The sequence below is a fragment of the Molothrus aeneus genome, chromosome 7, assembly GCF_037042795.1.
Source record: "Molothrus aeneus isolate 106 chromosome 7, BPBGC_Maene_1.0, whole genome shotgun sequence".
NCBI lineage: Eukaryota > Metazoa > Chordata > Aves > Passeriformes > Icteridae > Molothrus > Molothrus aeneus.
This window is the reverse complement of record NC_089652.1, coordinates 8,255,210-8,274,895: the sequence shown is the minus strand read 5'-3', so window position 1 is coordinate 8,274,895 and position 19,686 is coordinate 8,255,210. Positions and strand designations below refer to the sequence as shown.

Sequence of the window (19,686 nt, the reverse complement as noted above, 5' to 3'; positions counted from 1 at the left end):
ACAAAGGGAGCAAAATGTAAAAGCAGAAAACTGGCCAGAGTTGCGGTAGGGTGTGTTTTCCTTCTCTCCCTGTAAGTGTGATAGAAATAAGAGACATGAACTTACAAGCAAACTAACTTTGAAAAACTTTTACAGGTCTTAAAATGGAATTTTTCTGCCTACCAAGGCCCAAACAGGAAAATGCCTAACTATGATAAACTTCCCTTAAAAATTTCAGTAATACTAGTCCTAGTAAATAATCTATGAGAAGAAAATGTCACAGTCATAAGTAGTGGTAGTCTAAGAGCTGTGGTGCCTGACTATTGTATGAGGAGATGCAGAAGCCCCTTGATGCCATGGGAGTAAGTTAACCCTGGCTGCTTTAGTCTGAAACTGGATCAATTAACTATTTTTCACATTAATGTCTGACTAGAAGGAAATACAGAATGTGCAAGGGACTATCCTCACTTAATTCAAGTTGCATAGCAGACATTCCAAAGCTCTTTACATAAATTGTTTTCTTCTAAAATATCTTCATATCCTCACATTCGTGTTTTGACATCTATGATAGTGAATTTACAGAATTAAAAGGTAATTTTCTGTAACAAGTTTTAAACTAGTTTTTGGCTTATTTTTCCTGAGGCCAGCACTCAGACCTAATGGTGGAATTGTTTGTAAGAGCTCTTTACAGTGCCCCTGTCTCTAGGGCAGTGTTTCCATCTCCCAGGGTTTAAGACTCCCCCCACAGCCTCAGCATGGCAGGCCCAACATCCAAAGTACCTCACTCCTAAATGTACAGCTCACTGTTGTGCCACATTCTGGGTGCTGCTACAACATCCATTCCTCCCTGGCTGCAGCCTGGACCTGTTTAACCCTGTGGCAGCTGATGATGGACCTGCCAGCACACCAAGGGAGCAAACACTGCCTTGGTGTTCAAATGGGAGAGGTAAACCTGCTAGAAAAATGATTCTGAGCTGCTTTCCTTGATGCCTAAGGATGAATTTCAGCATTTCTATACATGGGTGGAAGTGACAGATTTTGTCTATTGTAGGGTAATTCCCCCAAAAAAGTTAAAATTGTTGCCACTAACTGCCTTCCACTGTATCATGTTAACACAAGAGAGGAAGCAAAGTGTCCTCTACTTTGTTTGAAAGGTAGAGTAAGGAGAACTCAGGTTTCACTGAACATTGGATTGTTCTTGCTCCAGCATTTTTAATCTGAATAGTTTTAGCACCACAGAGATTGTATTTGCACTTGGGCCCTCAAATTCACCACTTCAAACCAATTCTACACTCTGTTATGAATAGTTAAGTGATATATTGGAATTGCAGCTGATGCATTAAAGGCCTGTTAAACTAGCTGTTGCATAAACTGATGCATCTCCTACATGATGCAGTTTTCTTGAGTTCTGGAAAGGTTTCATAGTGCTCTGATACACTGTGCACCCTCCACCTGAGAATCTCCATACTCTGTGAACTCCACAAGCGTTAATAGCTATATTCTCTAACCAGGCATGTTAAACCACTTTTCATCTGTCTCAACAGCTGGAGAGGAAGTGGTGGGGAGGAGACTTGTTACTTACCTGCATACAGCACCAAGAACCACCCTGACTTCCCCTGCCACACCTTGAGCTAAGCTCTGTCACCAACTGAAGGCAGGCATTTGCTGCTGCTGCTCTGGCAGCAGTAACCCAACCTCAGTGGGGAAAATTTTTAGCAGCTGAGCTGTCACTTTGTTAACTGATCACAAGCCCGATAATGAACTCAGTTTTGCTATTAGCCTTTTAAATACACTTGCAAGGGGGTGGGGAGCCCCCAAACCAGGTTAAGCATTTTCTAAGGTCACAGAATCAGTAATAAACTAGGAGCAGAATCCGCTTTTCAAAACTTTAATCACTCCCCCTTGTTCTGCATTCCTTTGGAAAGAGAAGCTGATAAAATTTTTGGCCAGAGGACATGAAAAAAAAATTTAAAAGTATATTTAATCCACAAAGCTTCAACTTGCAGTATAAAAAAAGTAAGATGTCTGTTCAGAAGGCTGATAACCAGCTGTAGTCCATTTTTCTTATTTTTCGTAGCTCCTTTTCCTGGGATTTAGACAGTTTACATGTCATCTCTCCTAATAATTCCATAGGGCTTGTATCTTCTTCTTCCATTGCTGTGACATCTTCCTCATCTGACTCATCCTCTGCTTTTTCACTTTCCATTTCTACTTCATCAGCAACTTCTTCAGCACTGTAAGATGGTTGAAAACAACCCAATTAATAGGTACTTTCACATACTACAGTAGTACAGGGGAGAAGTATCATGCAAACAACTAAGTAAACAAGATTTTATCTTTTTTGGTTTTTTTTCATTTTAGTCTACCTACTATACTTCTCTTGCCAGCTCAATTTCAAGCCATTTTTTAAATAGCTCTCCTCTAAGTAAACTTAAAATAGTTTTCTTTCTTGAAATATAGTAAGTGCAGAGCAGGCAGGTCAGCATTTATGACAAATGTTACAACATTGCAGTCCTACAAGATCAGAAATGTTGGATGTACTGGTAGATAAGACAGTGTTCAAGAAGGTCACTCTTCTCTTTCAAATCTGAAAAGGGTCACTTGGTCTTAAAAACTGCTGCAATACCTAGAGCGTTACTAGGAAAGAAACAAGTTCCTTGGTTGTTCGGATTTTTTTCTCTAAACATAGAGAGATGTTTAAAGTGGCTGTTCCCTTTTGTGTTTAAGAGTTTTAAGCCTGTGCTGAAATAGAAAGCACAATTCCAACAAATTATATGGAACTCTTATAATTTAAAATGCATTAATCAATAGTATTAATTCAAGTGTCTGTTGTATAAATATTCCAGATCTATAAAGAGTGAACTGCATGGCAAAACAGTAGTGGTCTTCTAAAAATCATCTGTTCTAACACAAACTATTCATCACTCACAAAAAGTAAATGGAGAAGCACACAGTAATATCATATTGCCAAGAAAAATAGAAGTATTTAATGCTAATAATATATCCACTGTATAATATATACACTGATAAATTGTAGTAAAACTTCAAGGGCCCAATGCTTACAATTACATGTACCTTTAAATGCACAGCCACAGCAGTCACTGCTGCTCTGCAAGTGCAAATATTTACACAGGTCACTGAACTCCCCCATTCTTCAGGACTGAAACTAGATTCGAGTTCCTATGTATTAGATTTCTGCCACTGTTCTGTGGCTGTTTTGTTGTGCTGTGCAGTCAGAGATCTTGCAGCAGTGGCAGCACAAGGGGACAGAAGCCAGGACACAGAACAGGCTGTAGGGCAGAAGCCAGGGCACACTCCGGGGCTGAGACTGTTCCTGGGTGAGCTCTGGCCCTGTGAACCACCCACTCACCCATCTGGCAAATCCACACCAACACCTGATTGCAAGGACAGGCTTTCATCCCTGGCCTGGCAGAGTTTAATGAAGCACTTTAAAGAACAGATGGCACAAAAATGCAATCACTGAACTGGCTTCAGTGTGAGTGACAAGATATTAATCCTAAAACAAGACCACTGTCATAATCACTGTGCCTGCATTCCTTTGATCCCAAAGGAGAAAGCTGCAATTTTAAGTACCTATCAAACTCCTCTATTAATTTGGCATTAATGCACTGTAAGCCAAACTTAGATGTGCTTATAGTATACCCTTTTATTTTGTAGCTTAATTAGAAATGACATTTGAGTTCTAAACCAATTCTCAAGATCAAGCTTCTAACCTACTGGTGTATCTAGAAACTGAAACCAAAAATTACGCAGCAAGTCACAGTAATTTCAAATGAAGTTGAGAATCTAATATTTAACCAAAAATAGCACTAAGAAGCCATTAAATCCCTGGAATAAAGTTAAATTCATAGAGAACATTTGAGTGTAAAAGGCAGTGTTTTGCATATAAGCACATTATGCAAAACCCAGCAAAAACAACAGCAACAAAAGAGCCAATACACTGAACAGCCAGACCATTACCGCACTGAAGTATTCTACTAAATTTCTGAATAGATAAAGAGTGTTGGAAAACTGCTTTTACACTTTGAACAAAGATTCACATAATTTAAAGTAACTTTGATAACTAAGGAGAGTTCTTGAACTTTTCTTACCTTTTGTTCTCTTTGGAGATGAGCAATGAGTTAATAAATATAGTGCAGAGGAAGGAAGCAGATGGCAAAACGTGTGCTGGAGTGTGCAAAAGCTGCAAAGATAAAACAAAAGCTTTATGAAAGGCTTTGTTTGTCATTATTTTGCTTGTAATTACTTTTACTGTAATTACTCCTACCTCTTTGACAGCAGGTGAAGCTTGTTCCTGCCTATTATGAACAACTGGTTTTCCAAGGTCTGTATCCTCCTGTGCTTGCTGACGTCTGTGCTTTCCCAGCAGCACACTAAATGGTGTCACAGGAAGACTTTCTTCTACTGCCAGCTTGAAAAAAATATAAGTAGAATTTTAGTGTCACAAATCTAAGTTCTATCTCCTTTTAAGTTACCAAAATTCAGAATAAACCCAGATGAGAAAAGCCTACACTCAAATTTAAGTCAACTGAGCTATGTGGCTCTTTGTACTCATTCTCTGTCAGGTGTCTGGAGAGAATCCTGCACAGAGGGTTACAAAACTCTCCAGAATATGGCCCCAAGAACACTGGATTTTAGTTTGCTGATCTACCTATTAACTTCCAAGTATGGAAGGTGGTGCATGTGCCAGAAAACCAAAGGATGGTTTTTTCTGATTCCACAGAACCAAAAGATCATTTATACTCCAGCATCGTCTGCAGAGAGATTCAATTATGCAATGGGAAACAAAACATGGTACCTTGACTATTGGCATTTTCCTGCATCAATATACACTAATCTGAACACCAAATTATTTCCCCACCCTCCAAAGAAACTGACTGCTTATGCCCACAGTCCCACAGCATTTTATATTAGAAAGATACTAACCTCTACTTTGATCTACTTTATCTGAACAACCAAATCAATCAAATGCTGCTGTTACAGTTTTAACTTCTTCAAAATGAATTAAAAAAAAAAATCCAACTTCCCAGACTACTTCTCCACAGAAATACATACTGGAATGCAGTTCTGGAACGCCTTCTCACAGGTAAGTCACAATTGACTGACAACTGTTCATCCCCATAGTTCAGACCACACTCAAGGTTCCAAGTGTTACAGAAACCAAGATAAGGAAAGAGCTTACTCAAACGTTTAGCTTCATTTGTGTAACCTGAAGATTTTAGAAATTTTTTCCCCCCAGGCAAAATGGAGAGTAGCTCACTGATACTTAAAAAAAATTGCAAACAGCAATTCTTGTCAAAAAATAAGCAAATCCAATTACTGCCCCTTCAGCTAAGTGCCTGTGACTCCAGGTAACGATCTGGTGAGCATTTTCATGACAAAAGGGAATTTCAATATGACAGTATAACCAGCATCAGAATTTTGAACTGCTCTGCCCATCTCAGTCAGAAATTCTATGAGAGGTACCTGTTTGCTTGATGGTGTGAGCCTTTCTTCCAGAGATTTTGTGCTAAGTGTCATTAGCTCCTAAAATACAGAAGGATGTAGCAGAGTTATCATATGTGAAACTGCTTTCTATATTTACATAGCTTGCCTACAGAAGCTTCCAACTGGCCCAAAAGTTTTATCAGTCAAGTGGAAGAGGAAAACCCATCTCTTCATCTTTATTTTGAAAAGAAACTGAAGAGAAGCAAGAATGGACCTAGAGGTTCTATAAGCTTTTTGGGAAAACAAACAAAAAACCCACACCTCCATCCAGAAATTACAGGGAAACTGAATATCACATGGAACCTGTGAATAATCAGCAATAATCCATACAGCTTCTAGGTGACTGTTCAAGTTAAACCGCATAGGCAATGTTCCCATGTTATCTAGTGTCTTGTATCAATGAAGCAGCATAAAACTATTCACAGGAATAGTAGAAAACCAGTAAATAATATAATAGGCTGTTTTGGCAGTTAAAAGCTTTCAACAAAGCACAGCTTACAATGAAATGAAATCAAAAAAGGAACTCCTATGCTCATAAGCAGAACTCTGAGTTCCTATAAATCCATTTTAAAGAAAACAGTTTTTCCCCGGGAACCACCTACCAATTACTATTCCTTACTTGTGTATCTGTAAGAAAAAATAGCTGGGATTTTCTTAGCCAAAGGTATTTTTCTGAGCTTATCATTTCAGGTTCATCTCTTGGAACGAAGGCAGCAAGCAGGATCTTTTCTTTACAAAGATTTCTCTGGATGTAGACTGGCCATGGCTCACTTGGTTTAAACACAAACACTGCAAAACCAAAAATATCTTCTTCTTAAATCAGGAAATTCTTATGCTCCTGGCCAGCTGTCAAAGCCCTGCATATCACAGCCAGGAAGGCTGGACAGGATTGCCTCCAAGCACCACTTCACAGGAATTTAACTGGCTGACTTTACTCAATAATAGAAGGGACTTTTCACAATACTCAGTCCAGAGAACACACTTGGAAATTAACATTTCTGTAGGAAGAGTTATTTAATTTAATGTCAGAGTATATTTAATTTAATGTCAGAGCTCTAAAATGTAGCTGGATAGTTCTGCATTTACAAGAGAGGGTCAAGAACATTTGAGACCTTCACCAGGAAGTGTGGTTAATCCTGAGATCTATCCTGTACCTGAAACTACCTGCTGCAAGAAAAGGTAACACACTTTTTCTGAATGCTGATGTCAGATATGGCTCAGTTTCCACAGGTGCAAGCACACACTGAAGTCCCTCTCCAGCTTTTATGGTCTGAATTCTAAGAAAACCTTTTCTAGGAATTGTGCTTCCCCAGTTTTAAATTCTGCTGATTATGACTAGTGAAAGAAGGCTTTGTACTTACAGCTGGACTCTTTGGAGAGCCATGAGACTGCAGCAATGTGTTCAGAAAGAGGATCAGGTTGCAGAACCACGACGTTGAGGTGGGCACTCCACTCCACTGAAAAGCACAGCAAGAGGCAGAGGTGAAAAGGAGCCAAACAAAAGGTCAAACAAACAACACAGAAGGCCTTAGCTGCTGCAAGAGGCAGTCCCACCCATTCCCTGGTGAATTAAAACACACAAATGCTTCCAACTCCTACACAAGTGTAAGAAATACTACCTATTACTGGGTTATCATTCACCTAACCCAAGATTTATTCTGCACACACAAAACACATGCACAGACAGTATCCTACCCTAAGTATGAAAATAATCCCATTTCCACAGGGCATTTTGTAGTGTGTTAAATCTGAAACTGAACTAGAATGATTTCAAGGTTTCACAATAATTTCAAGTAATAAATTACTCCAGCACACATTCAAGCTGATCTTACATGCACAAGTGAGCAGGTTCCAGCAGCACAGAAAGCCATAATCAGTGGCACCAATAAGGTACTTGGAACATGTTAGTCTCCCAAAGCAGATATTCCTACAGAAGTAAAAAGTCACAACAAATTAGTCACCTTCAGAGTTGATCTTTGTTTTTCTATGTAGCAATTACAACTCACAAAAACCACTTAGTTATGATTTAGTTTTGGTATTTAAATCCAAAGTTTGCTTTTTGCATTCACCTCTAGTGGCATGAAACTCCACACACAACTATCAGATAAGTCTGATAATTTAAAGAGTGCATAATTATGTAAGGATTACATTTTTCTACAGCATTCCAATATAAAGGAGGGATTTAAAACTCTAAAATACATTACAAACCCATACATAACTGTAAGTATTCACATTGGGATTGGAAAATAATTTAATATTTAAAGAAGCCCTACTATTGTTTAGGAACTAGAATGAGAGAGGTAGTTAAAAAAGGGCTGTTAGAACTCCAGTTGAAGAAAGCATGTGATTTCATTTCTCAGTCTCTTGTTTGAGAATAACAGAACAGCCTTAGGACTTCTAATGATAAAGGATTTTAAAAAAAGCTAATAAGGGACAGAATTTCTATATTAAAGCATAGCCCTTTGACATTATGCAAATAATACAGCAATTCATTATATTCCTAGAGTAATTTATTTCTTTTTAATATAACAAACAGTAAAGTTTGTAAGAGGAGGCAGCTGGCCTGGGAAAAGCTTGCCACTGCACAAACTGGTGGCTCACATGCCTCCCACAGTTTTCCTCCACAGCTGTTTCAGAATAACATTTCTCAATTTCTAATCTTAGAGGACCAACATAAAACAGATTTCATCACACAAAAAAGGCGCTTACAAATATACACACAGCACATGGAAGGGAGAAACCTCTGTATGCTGCCATGATTCTTTGTGCCAAGAGTCTTTAAAATATTGTGACCATACAATGTTGATGTCTTTTATCATGACAGCATACAATGGAGCATTGCTGGGATAGTCTGCCAGGAAAACATGGATTTTTGAACAGAGGTTACAGAAGATCAAGATATGTATTTCATAGTACAGGTAAGGTCATCATGCCTTTATGGTTTATTGATATAATTTCCATTTGCATGCATGCATACACAAATAAAGAACCAACTGTTTGCATTTACACTTCTCCAGGACTTTGATTCACCCCTGGATTAATGGGGGAAAAGAGAAGGGCTATCAACACACTACTTGTGTTCTCCATAATACAGATTTAAGGATGACAGGTACAAGAGACATAAGCAAGTAAGAAGGAACTGCAATGCTCAAAATAACCAACACCTAAAAGCCATTTTAGTATTTTCTATATATGAATTTAAGACTGATAAATTCAATGTTTATGTGTATATGTTACGAACATATACAAGGTCTTGGACTGCTATGAATTGATTCTTTCTTTTCTCAAGAGTTCAAATGAGACACAAAAGAGCAGATGAAAAATGTACCTTATATTTCCAGGGGGATGGCAAAATGTACATTTAAGATCCCAAGTTAGTGAATCCCATACAGTGACAGTTTCTTCAAAGCTAACAGCCAGCAAAGAGCCATCTTCTGAGAAGCAGCAGTTTGTAGCTTGGTAGTTGTGGTAGCTGCCTACAAAGTCACAGCTCCAGCTCACACTCTGGTGTGCTGCATTGAATGAACAAGCCAGTTAATTCAAATCCATACATGAAGAAAGAAGAATTCAATTATTACTGCAAAACAAGCTCAAGGCAAGGCGGTTTTCTTTACAATTTTTGAAGAGTAGAGAGAATCTGCCCTGGTATATGAGAAACAGCTGATAGGGTTTTCATTTGTCCTCAGTTTTGCATTTGAACAGAGAACCTTGAGACTGACATGGTACAATATTCATGTTTAGTTTGCCAACTCCATTAACTGTGCTCTCACAGAGGCAGAGGTTAGGTAAAATGATACCCAAGTAGATTCAACACTTACTGTTCTGGAAAAATTGTTCTGTCATAACTCTAGCAAGAACACAAGAGCATTACTCAAAATCTGAACACAGCTTGCCTTTGAGTCCAACAAAGCTCATGGTTCATTTACAGAGGATTTGAGGATCATCAAGTGACCCATCAGCATATTCCTTTTGTTGGTTCACCTGCCACTGCATTCTGTTTGGACACATTTCCCACTGTTGGTAGTTACCAGAAAATAAACTGGAACAAAGTGATGTACTTACCACATTAACATACATTTCCTAGTATAAAATAATTCCTACAGCATGCTTTTGAAATATTTGAGTAGGATGAGGAAAAAAAAAAAACAAGGAAAATCACCCTATGCTAAGCTACCCTTTATATAATGGCTAGAAGTTGATGATTAAAAGACCTGCCTAAAAAAAAAAAAGAAAAAAAGCCAGAAACGATTGAGTACTTCCAACTGCATGGCACCACCTAGGGGCCCAGCAAGAGACCTGCTCTTTGCTGAACTAGTATTTTGAACTAGTACTTGCTGCACAGAAGCTGCAGCATGTCAAGCCCTTCTACCTAAGCATTCCTACTCTGCCCCACTGGGCAGATACACCACAGCAGCCACCACTAATTGGTGGCCACCACTTTCACATATGCCACGAAACAGAACCCTGTAGTCACTCAAATACAAACACCCTCATGAGGCCAGGCAGCAGATACAAAACTATTTTGTGGAAGGAAAAAAAAAAGTTTCATCCTCAACTGACACTATACTCAAGATCAAAGTATCTGCTCATTAAGTTACGATATGATTTAGCCTCAGAATAATTTATTAAAAAATGCAAAACCAAACACTCTTTCAGATACCACTGGGGAGATTACTACTAATACAGTAAATGACACGAGTTTTGTCTTTCTTCTCATGAGCAGCCACAGTTGAGGGATAAAGAGCTTGGAAAGAGAAAGTCTGGAAAAGTCTGCCAAATGGAAACCCTAGTAGCTCAAAAGTACTTTTGAACATGTTCTCACCTGCCCATGAAAAGACAAACAGATTACTAAACTGCAAGCAGTTCAGCAACACCACTATCACAGCTACTTAGGAACATGAAATGACAAGACAGCCAAGTGGCAGGAAAGTGCCACCTCACTTAAGTGTGCCTGACATTGTAATAACATTTAAGTAAAAGGACATTAATATGTTGGAAATCTTGTGTATTTCATGTCCTAAGGAATACAGAACAATCAATAAACATACACAGGTGGTGTGTTTGAAAGAAGTGAACATCAGCATGTCTTCCAAGAGGTTAAATTTGGTTATTAAAAGTATCTCAGAAATACCTAAATACCCATTCTATGATGTTCAAGTACCTAATGGAAAGGAAGGGTGCTCAAAAAATGAACTCTGAAGTGCTATTATTTTACTCTAATTCAGCTCAAACACAGTAACACATTTCTGTACCCTGCTCCTTTGAGCAGGAGTCTCAAATGAAAAGCCAACGCAGAGGACTGACAAAAATCCATTTTCTCAGCATGGAAAAATCACTACCACACACAGTTCTTTAACAAATGAACACAGGCTGCCACTCCCTTCTGCAGCAGCTTGCCAAGGTCTTTGGTTATATCAGGAACCTCCAGACCAAACTAATACTGTGGAACTATGGCAGAACTCCATCACAGGATGCTCAGGAGAACACAATACTTCATGCAGCAGCAGAAGCAGATGAATGCAGGGGACTAGGCAAATGAAAGTAGGGTCTTGATTTCTACAGCATGACTTCAAATGGCATTGTAGGCCCTTTCCAAATCAGGTTATTCTTACAGCTCTATGTTACAAGATGAAGTAAGTTATTTTTTGGCCATGCTTACCTTCTGGATCAGAGTCTCCTACCATCACCCAGACTTTAAACACACAGTCTCTGCCAGTTGTTACCAGTATGAGGGAGTCATCTCCCAGTTCATCCATGTCACGAAAGCACATGTCTGTGATATGGTTGTCATGGGGTGTGTTTATTCTGGTGTTCAGTGCAAAGCTATAGGAAAAGAAAGCAAAAGATTGCCATTCTATTTCATTTGGAACCTGGGGAAGAATTCAGTTCAAGCTGATTCTGGAATGGGCAGGGAGAAGAGCAATCAAAGGAATTTCTAATAAAGACAGCTAAATGGTATTGCATTAACAGATCAGGTTTCCCTAGTGGCTTCCATACAGTAGCCCAGCACCAAAAATTATCAGTAGACAAGCATCTGCCAAACACTCAGCCTGAAGCCTGGGCAGTCTTTCCAGTACTTAGAAAATCAGTCACGTGGTTGATCTGTGTAGTAGCTTTCTTCGGCCTTGTTTCTTTAAGAAAATAATTTGTAGTCAAAATGTAATTTTTTTAATAGGAAAATTAAGGAAAGGCTATTAACCAGGAAAAGAAAATTAAGGAAAGGCTATTAATGCATATGTTAGCTAAAGACAAAGACCAACAATACAATTTATAATCTTCTGAACCTTCTGGAGAAGGACTCTTTAATTAATGATTTAATTTCCCACAGAGGCGGGAAAACTATATGAGCTACAGAACCATTCTGTCAGGTCCATAATTCTTCATACCATGAAAATATGTGAATTTAAGTCCCATGGTTACAACAGTCTTTAATTACTGTAAATAAAATAGATCCAGAGCAATTATTTCCTGTGTGTATTCAGTGCAACTCTGTGCTCTGCTGTAGATGCTGTAGTGTGCATGGCAACTTCCCAGATCTGGGAAAACTCTGCCTTTGCAAGGCAGTATGTGTGTAGGGATTTGTGTGACTGACAGCTGGAAGGCCAGCTGTTACCATTACCTCTGTGTTTCTTCACTGTAGAACCACAGCTTCAGCTGTAGCTCGGGGTCAGCCACTTCCTCACTCTCCTCCACCGTGGCCAGCCAAGTGCCCCGCGCGCTGAACGCCACCTTCACCAGGTCCGACTGCTTCAGGCCCGCCTGGTGGATGTACTGCCGCTGCACGATGTCCAGCTGCAAAGCAAGGCCACAGGGGATTGAAATGCAGGTGCAGCTGGAAGAGATACCACTCATGAAACCACAGAGGAAGGAGGTTCTGAAGGCTCCAGTTAGACCTGACTGGGCCGTGGCATGAAGAAGTATGCCAGGGTGTGGGGAAAGCACAATTAGAGCATGTGCATTCCACAGTGATGCAAAGTGTAGGAAAGAATGAAAAATAATTTGAAGGTGTTTTACCTACAAATTTTTGACATTTAATAGGATAGCACATTGTTTTAGAGTACTTTTTTCAGTATCAATATTTAGATTTGCTTAGCACATGAATAGAGATAAACCCAAGAACATGTCAGCCTAGAATCCAGCCTTGTGGGATAGCTGCAAGGTTTTTTTCCCCATTTTCCATATTAAGTCTTCAAATAAATCCTGATGCACAAGTTACTTGACTGAATAAGGTAAAGTTTTGGTACAAGCCCATCCAACTTACACTGAACAACTGTTGGTCACTTTGGAGGGAATAGAACTGCAAGTGGCCTGGCTCTCCATTCAGGACCAAAGCTTTGGTTCTGGGATCAACCACTAGGCCAGTCTTGACATCCCTACCTGGAAACAAAATTCAGGTGACAAATGACCAAAGCTGTCAAGTGACACATTCCACCCTCTAAGTGGAAGACAAATTTTACTGCACTTACTTTTGATTAGCCCTTGAATACTTCTGGAAAACCTTAGGTTGCTGTTGATTATTGTTATTCCTGAAAGAGAAAGCAGACCAAGTCTCACAAAAGGCACACATCTCATGGTGGGAAAGAATGTAACCATCTGTACTGTAGAGGTATCTTTTCCCAGTTTATGACACCAAGGTGGAAAGCCAAGTTACAGTCACCAAGCAAATTCACAGAACTCATCAAAGAGCAAAAGAACAAGAATCTGTTTTTGCAGATCACTAATGAAATTTTATGCAGATCTTAGTTAATTCATCCAAAATCATCAAAATAAAGCTCATACAGATTTGCATTTCCACTGAAGTGATACTAGGATGTGTTTTGGCTTACTGTTGTCTGTGTGCAGGGTGCAGCAGAGAACGCCATCAGAGGACATGGAGATGCACTCGATGGGAGACCCCAAACGAGGCAGGAAATCCTTCTGGCATGAAGATTCATTGTGCCACTGGACTAGAACAGATTCAACTCCACCACTCAGCAACCTGGTTCCTTTTCCAGCAACAAAATACAGTTAAAAGGTTTTGCTTAAAAAGAAATGAAATCAGCAGCCTGTGTCTTTACAATGACAGATGGACATGAGTTTCTCAAAACTTTTTAAACTGAGAATGAGAAGACATGTTTTTCATTATCTCCTGGTAAATTGCTAGAGAAACTTGGATTAAGTAACAGGAACTTGTGTCTACAGTGAAATTTCAGCAATGCTTTGGGAGTAGTAGATCCCATCACCTTCTGAATCAGCTGAATATTTGTGTTAGGATATGGCTAAATTGTTCTCCTTCTGTGAAAAGTACTCTGCAGTAAGAAATACCTTAAGAAGAATAGTTCAGATGACACAAATCAAACAGAAGTGTATTATTTCTGACAGCAGGTTTGAGCTCAGACAAGACTGACTTGTTTTATTTGGATGCAAGAACTCATCAGTACTATTAATAAAACAGAAGGGGACGAAGAATGGAGGTGAGGGAGAAGAGGTGAGAGAAGGGGTTAGATTTCTCCTTCTACAGTAAGAGGAAGATATTTGACATTATAAAGCCAATCAAAATGCATATAAAAAATAACTCCTTTAGTTTTTATTTCAGATCCTTCCTGGATACACTTAAAATTCTAGAAATTAGCTTGTTAGTAAGTGGACAGACTTGGAGCTTCTACAGATTCTTCCTTGTCTGCTGCAACACTTAAAATTTGAGAAGGTTTTGTTTGTTTGATGGAGATTTTTGGGTTTTTTTGGTAGAGTTTTTTTTATTGCTTTGTTCTGGTTTTTATTTTTCTTTTACTCACCCTCCAAAGAATAAGCCAGATCCATGACAATATCATGATGCCAGTGCAGTGCAGAATATGTGTATGCTTTCTTGTGGTGGAAATTCCTCCTGTGTGGAGAGGAACAAAACAATTCTTTACTCACAACATCAATGACAGAGTAAACCAAAGGAGATATTGAACTGAACCGATTATATCATCCTGTCTTCTAACTTCTAGACTGGTTTATCCTATGCTCAATGATGCAGGAGGAGAGAAGGAACCACACTACAGGTTTTCAGAGGCCTCGTGGTCCACACCTCACATCTTAGATGTACAGAGCAACTGAGCCCTGGAAGCAACTTAACCATGTAGTGTTTCTCATCATGTATTCCACTGATGTGCTCTCCTTAGATGTGCCCATAAAGAGTTATTTCAGCTGTTCTTACATTACCTTTTACACATAAGTTTAGATTTAATGGAGCATAACTTAACATAGGCATTTTTTCCACTTGACATATAGACTGTCAGCACTGTAGGTTCATTGCTTATTCTGACTTCTGAAAATGGAAATGCTAAGGACAAATTAGACTGCTTTGCTAAGGTTTGACTTAATTCCTACAGTCAGAGGAGTTCATGGGATGCAGTTAACCAAACTGCACCTACCAGAGGCGAATCTTTCCATCAGCATGGCCAGTTGCAATGCAATCCTCCTTAGGATGGCACACGACACAACTGAAGCGATTGTCTCCTCCTTTTGTCTTCGCTGTACTTAATGAAAACCTTCAAAAGTTAAGAAAGGAACTTTAATTGTAAGAGTTAGGTTGTTTTTCCTAAAACAAATCTTCAAAAGGATCAGCTAGTGCACATAAAAAAATTCTGATTAGAAAAATTAAACATTTTCAAGTTGTTATGGTTACATGCACTCTCAAAAAATAGTGACAGCCTTATTTTCCTCTTGATTTCCTTAATTCTTCACCTTCAATCAAGGTGAAAGAGTTTTTGCTTTTGTCTTTCTCTCCCTCTCCTTTTCTCCTGCTTCCCTCCTGCTGCCTGGGCCCTGTCCAAACTATGTCACTTGTTTCAGGTCAGCATCAACCTAAGTATTTAACTGAAGAAAATACATTCCTGAGCTGCAAAGGTAAGGTACCACTGCCACTGGTCTGCTCACTGTTGACTTCTACAGGAAGTTTCTCATACAGTGACTACATCCCCTCCAGCATAAAACCAAATATGAGACCATGTGTGCAACACATCATGAGTTAAAAACCATTTAGGATATATCAGACTGAATCAATACCTGATATTTTGGTTCTTATTCTTACCTGTTCAACAATTTCTGTTTAAAAAAATAAACTTGGAGATTCACATCCTTCACTGATACCACATATGAATCCTGTGAAAATAAAGCCATTTAGGACATATAGATTATGTTTTCACACAAGAAAAATATAAAGTACATTTCACTACAAAATACTTTACTCTGGAGACAACATATAAGCTGACATTGAGTAAATATTTTCCCATTTTAAGTGTCAAAGTTTCCTTTTTTTTTTTTTTGTAATATTAAAAAAACTATAGTTCTTATACTGATTAATTTACTTTCAGTTTTGTTTCAGTACTGCTGTGCTTGTATAAAGGTATAAACAGCATAGAGTTCATCTGAGAGGGAAAAAACCTCCAACCAACCAACACCCAGAGAAGAAAAAAACCCAGAGGTGAACATACTTCTCTTCCAAATGCAATTTGCTTTGGTGATGCACCCACACCATCCAGAACCACTGAGAGCTCCTTGCCTTCCAGATCTTGGCCTGCTCCTTTTGTCAGCTTAACTGAGACCAGCTGGAATGTATCTGACCAAAGAAAAAAATCTGCCTGAAACCAACAGTAGTACTGAAGAACAAGGACCAGACAGTGTCAGCGTGTCAGTGCAAGTGTAAGCAGAAGAATCCAAGGGAAGCTGCAGAGTATTTGCTCTTACTCTGAAGTAGCAATATATTATAGTACACAGTAAGGCCAAGCTGTATGTATTGCAGACAAAATCCCATTAAAAAATACCTAGGCATGCTGTGAATAGGACAAGTCTGTTTATGGTATTACTGCCTAAGGTGGGAGAATAATCTCCAGAACTCATACCCAACTTCAGTAGTATAACCTGAACCTTGGTGAGCACTGCTCAAAGATGAACTGCATCTACGAGACCACATCCATGCAGTACATGCTTCAAAAGCAAAGACAAGCAGTCTTCTAGACAAATATTGGAATGACAGATGTCACAGAATGAGAACGAAAGAGGTACAAAGTGCAGTACTAGACATCTGTCACATGATTTAAAAAATATTTCACAATGAATATATTAAAGCCCATTCTTGCAGCACACTGCTCACTGCTGGAACAGTAGCACAGACACAGAATGACTGAGATGACATGGATGATGATGTATTTATTGCAGACAAAATCTCATTAAAAAATACCTAGGCATGCTGTGAATAGGACAAGTCTGTTTATGGTATTACTGCCTAAGGTGGGAGAATAATCTCACAGACTGAGAATGACTGAGATGACATGGATGATGCTGCCTGTACTGTACCTCGTTCACCCATCTTTGGAATGACAACAAACACCGAGTCCTCAGCACTAGCAAGTGCGTACAGTGCCAGAAGTTTGGATCCTACAGTGAAAGTCTGAAGGAAAGAAAAAAGAGAAGGAAATCAACAATTACTAGATTTGTGTGTATGTCTTTAAAATAAGGAAATCAGGTCTTAAAGAAATGTTCATGTATTAATCAAAACTGTTGATTCTAAAACAAATACACCTTAATTCTATTAAGGACTGATAAAAACAGTACTAATGAAATATGAGACATCAGATTTACTGAAAAACCTCAGAATACCTTATCCCTAACACAAAGCAGAAGGCACAGCCAGAGATGGGTATTTGGCAGAAAATATGAGCAAGAGTAAGCAGGCCACATTTTCAAGCCATTGGACCAATTTCTATGGGTGTATCCCGAACTGCAGAACAATTCCCAGAGCTACCCTGGACTCAAAACTGCAGCAGGTAGCAAAGTCAGTATGTCAGTACATCTCCCATCTTCTTCCCCAAAGGATCTGCATCATTATCGTCATCACACATTCTTTTACTGCCATAATTGGATGGGTTTTAGTTTGTGTTCATAGTAGAACAACCCATCTCAGACTGATTCGTGTCCATTTTTGACATGCTCTTAACACAAATAACTCAACATACTTTAATGGGAATGCCGTCCATGAAGTCCCACAGCTTAATGGTGCCATCGAGAGAGGAAGAATAGAGCTGAAGGAAAAAAACCAAATAAGTAATAGCAATATATAAAAACCAGATTCTACATAAAATCACAACCACATAACAGAATAATAAAAAATACAGCACAGAGACCAGCTCTGTGCTGACTTCAAATAAAGTGCAAACACAACACCATTACTCTAGTTCAAAATGTACATTGTCACAAAGAGTGAATGCACAGATACCCACCATGTGAACATCTAATTTTACAAAGCTAATATGCAAATCAGTCCCTCTTGGTAAGTAAGTCTGGTTTATATCCAGACACCAAAAAAGCCCAAGCAAACTAGGAGAGGGGAAGGCAGGCTGGGGGCAGAGGGAGCCATTGGGCAAGTTAAAGGGATTTAGTCACATCTGCATCACTACCAGCAGATACAGAACGGTCAACACCAACCACAGTATTTCTGATCTGCTCACATGCTTCTTTTACTCTTTCATTCAATTTTAACCGGAAATTTTGCTGTGTTTCCGTTTTGTTGTCATTCCATTCAAGTAGTGTAATCCACACGACATTTCACGTTTGTGTTTGTAAGAAACTGACATAGCTCTACCCTTCTTGTCAAATTTCAGCGCAACATCAGCTCCACGATGCCCTATCCACTCCCAGCCCCTTCCCAAACCCCAGCCAGCCCCGGCACAGCCCCCGCGGTGGCACACAAGGGTCTGGGGAAGCCCGGACCTCCCCCCGCAAACCTGCATGTGGTTGTGTGGGTTGAGCTGGATGCCGGTCACCAGGTCGGCATGGCCGCACAGCAGCCCCAGGGTCTCCTCGGTGTTCACGCTGTGCACCTTCACGAAGTCCCCCGAGGCGTACAGCAGGTACCTGCGGGGGGGAAACACCGTTACCCCGGCCCAAGAGGCCCGGGCGCCCCGCGGCAGCCGCAGGCCGCCGGGACACCGGCGGGCAGAGCCCCGCCCGGAGCTCAGGAGCCCCCTCGATCGCGGCAGCCCCGGCCCCCCGTGCCACTTGCTTGGAGTCGGCGGAGAACACGGCCCTGGCGCCGCGCTGGCCGCCGCCACCGCAGCGCACCACGCGGAGCGCGCCCGGCGACACCATCTTGTCCCGCCGCCACCCGCGTGCCGGCCCCGCCCCGCGCCGCGCCGATTGGCCCCGCCGCCGCCGCGTGCTGCGCGCGCGCCCCCTCACGGAGACACCGGGGCGGCGCAGGAGGGGAACGGCCCCGAAACGGCCTCATCCATCACACGGAGCGTGGCACCCAGCATCCAGACTTTCCCTAAACACCTCCAGGAGCTGCCACCTCCCCGGGCAGCTCCTTCCAAACACTTTCTGTAAAGAAATTCTTCTCAATGTCCCATCCAAACCTCCGCTGGCACAGCTTGAGCCTGTATCCTCCCGCCGGTTACCGGGCAGCAGAGCCCGCCCCTCACCTGGCCACAGCCGCCCACCAGGTGATTTGTACGGGGCGTTCCGCCCTCTATTAGTGCTCCTGCCGACCACCCCTCGAAGCTCCGGTGAGTGAAAGGAGCTGTGGAGCTTGCGGGCATGCTGCCCGTGCCCACTACCAGGGTTTTCATCCAAAACTTCCCCCGGCTGCTCTCCGCGGCCATTCCCAGGATGAAAGGCGGTGGGGGCGCTGGGCAGGGCTGTGCCGGCCCGTGAGGGGCTGTGCCCCGAGCACTCCGGTCCCTCCTGGCCTCAGCGCCTGGCACGGGCAGCCAGGGCACTGCAAGGGACAGTCCTCTGCCTGGGTCTGGAATTGCACCTGTCTGAGGAGAAAAATGCGCTAACTCCCTTGTTTAAGTGAGCAGAAAGTCTAAGCAGGGGAAACCGATGGGTAAGCTTTGCTAAAACCCCCCCCTTTGTTCGCCGACTTGGACGAGCTGTGGGTTTGCTGAGTTACTGAGCACATCGTGTTCTCGTATCTGGAGGAAAACCGCTGTCAGGAGCAATGCGAATGTCTGGAGTACAGCGTGATTTATGGTGTCTGCGCCCTTCACTGCTGCTCCGGAATGGCAATTGCAGTTCTTGCACAGCTGTGAAGTTTTGGCTGCTGTTTAGGCGATTGAAGGTATCTCTGGTATGCCTGTAATTGGTTTTTAAACAGTCGCCCTTCACAGACAATAACAGGGACAGGTTATGAGCGGGTAGTTGTGAGCATCCCGCTGTCCCCCTTTTCTTCCC

At 41.0% G+C, this 19,686-nt stretch overlaps 1 protein-coding gene across 1 annotated transcript; it reads right to left on the bottom strand.

The window, feature by feature from the left end:
- Nucleotides 1-1,851: 1,851 nt before the first annotated feature.
- On the bottom strand, nucleotides 1,852-18,620 carry WDR75 (WD repeat domain 75). The gene is made up of 21 exons (XM_066553684.1): nucleotides 18,515-18,620; nucleotides 18,237-18,366; nucleotides 17,469-17,534; nucleotides 16,810-16,903; nucleotides 15,948-16,072; nucleotides 15,545-15,615; nucleotides 14,886-15,002; nucleotides 14,262-14,350; nucleotides 13,314-13,472; nucleotides 12,954-13,013; nucleotides 12,749-12,864; nucleotides 12,107-12,279; nucleotides 11,147-11,310; nucleotides 8,816-8,999; nucleotides 7,320-7,414; nucleotides 6,849-6,944; nucleotides 6,107-6,276; nucleotides 5,467-5,526; nucleotides 4,268-4,411; nucleotides 4,092-4,183; nucleotides 1,852-2,213 (listed from the first exon to the last, which is right to left on the bottom strand). The coding sequence occupies exons 1-21, from the start codon at nucleotides 18,598-18,600 to the stop codon at nucleotides 2,009-2,011; spliced, it is 2,496 nt and encodes an 831-aa protein (XP_066409781.1). The 5' UTR covers nucleotides 18,601-18,620; the 3' UTR covers nucleotides 1,852-2,008.
- Between the last annotated feature and the right edge of the window lie 1,066 nt (nucleotides 18,621-19,686).

What these genes read in the sequence shown, in the direction of transcription:
- WDR75 (XM_066553684.1), bottom strand. Translation starts at nt 18,600, where the DNA reads ATGGTGTCGCCGGGCGCGCTCCGCGTGGTGCGCTGCGGTGGCGGCGGC. An exon ending in GAACCTGCTCACTTGTGCAT is followed by an intron (nt 6,945 to 7,319) that starts GTAAGATCAGCT and finishes TGTGCTTTTCAG; the next exon opens with TGGAGTGGAGTGCCCACCTC. An exon ending in CTTCACCTGCTGTCAAAGAG is followed by an intron (nt 4,184 to 4,267) that starts GTAGGAGTAATT and finishes TTATCTTTGCAG; the next exon opens with CTTTTGCACACTCCAGCACA.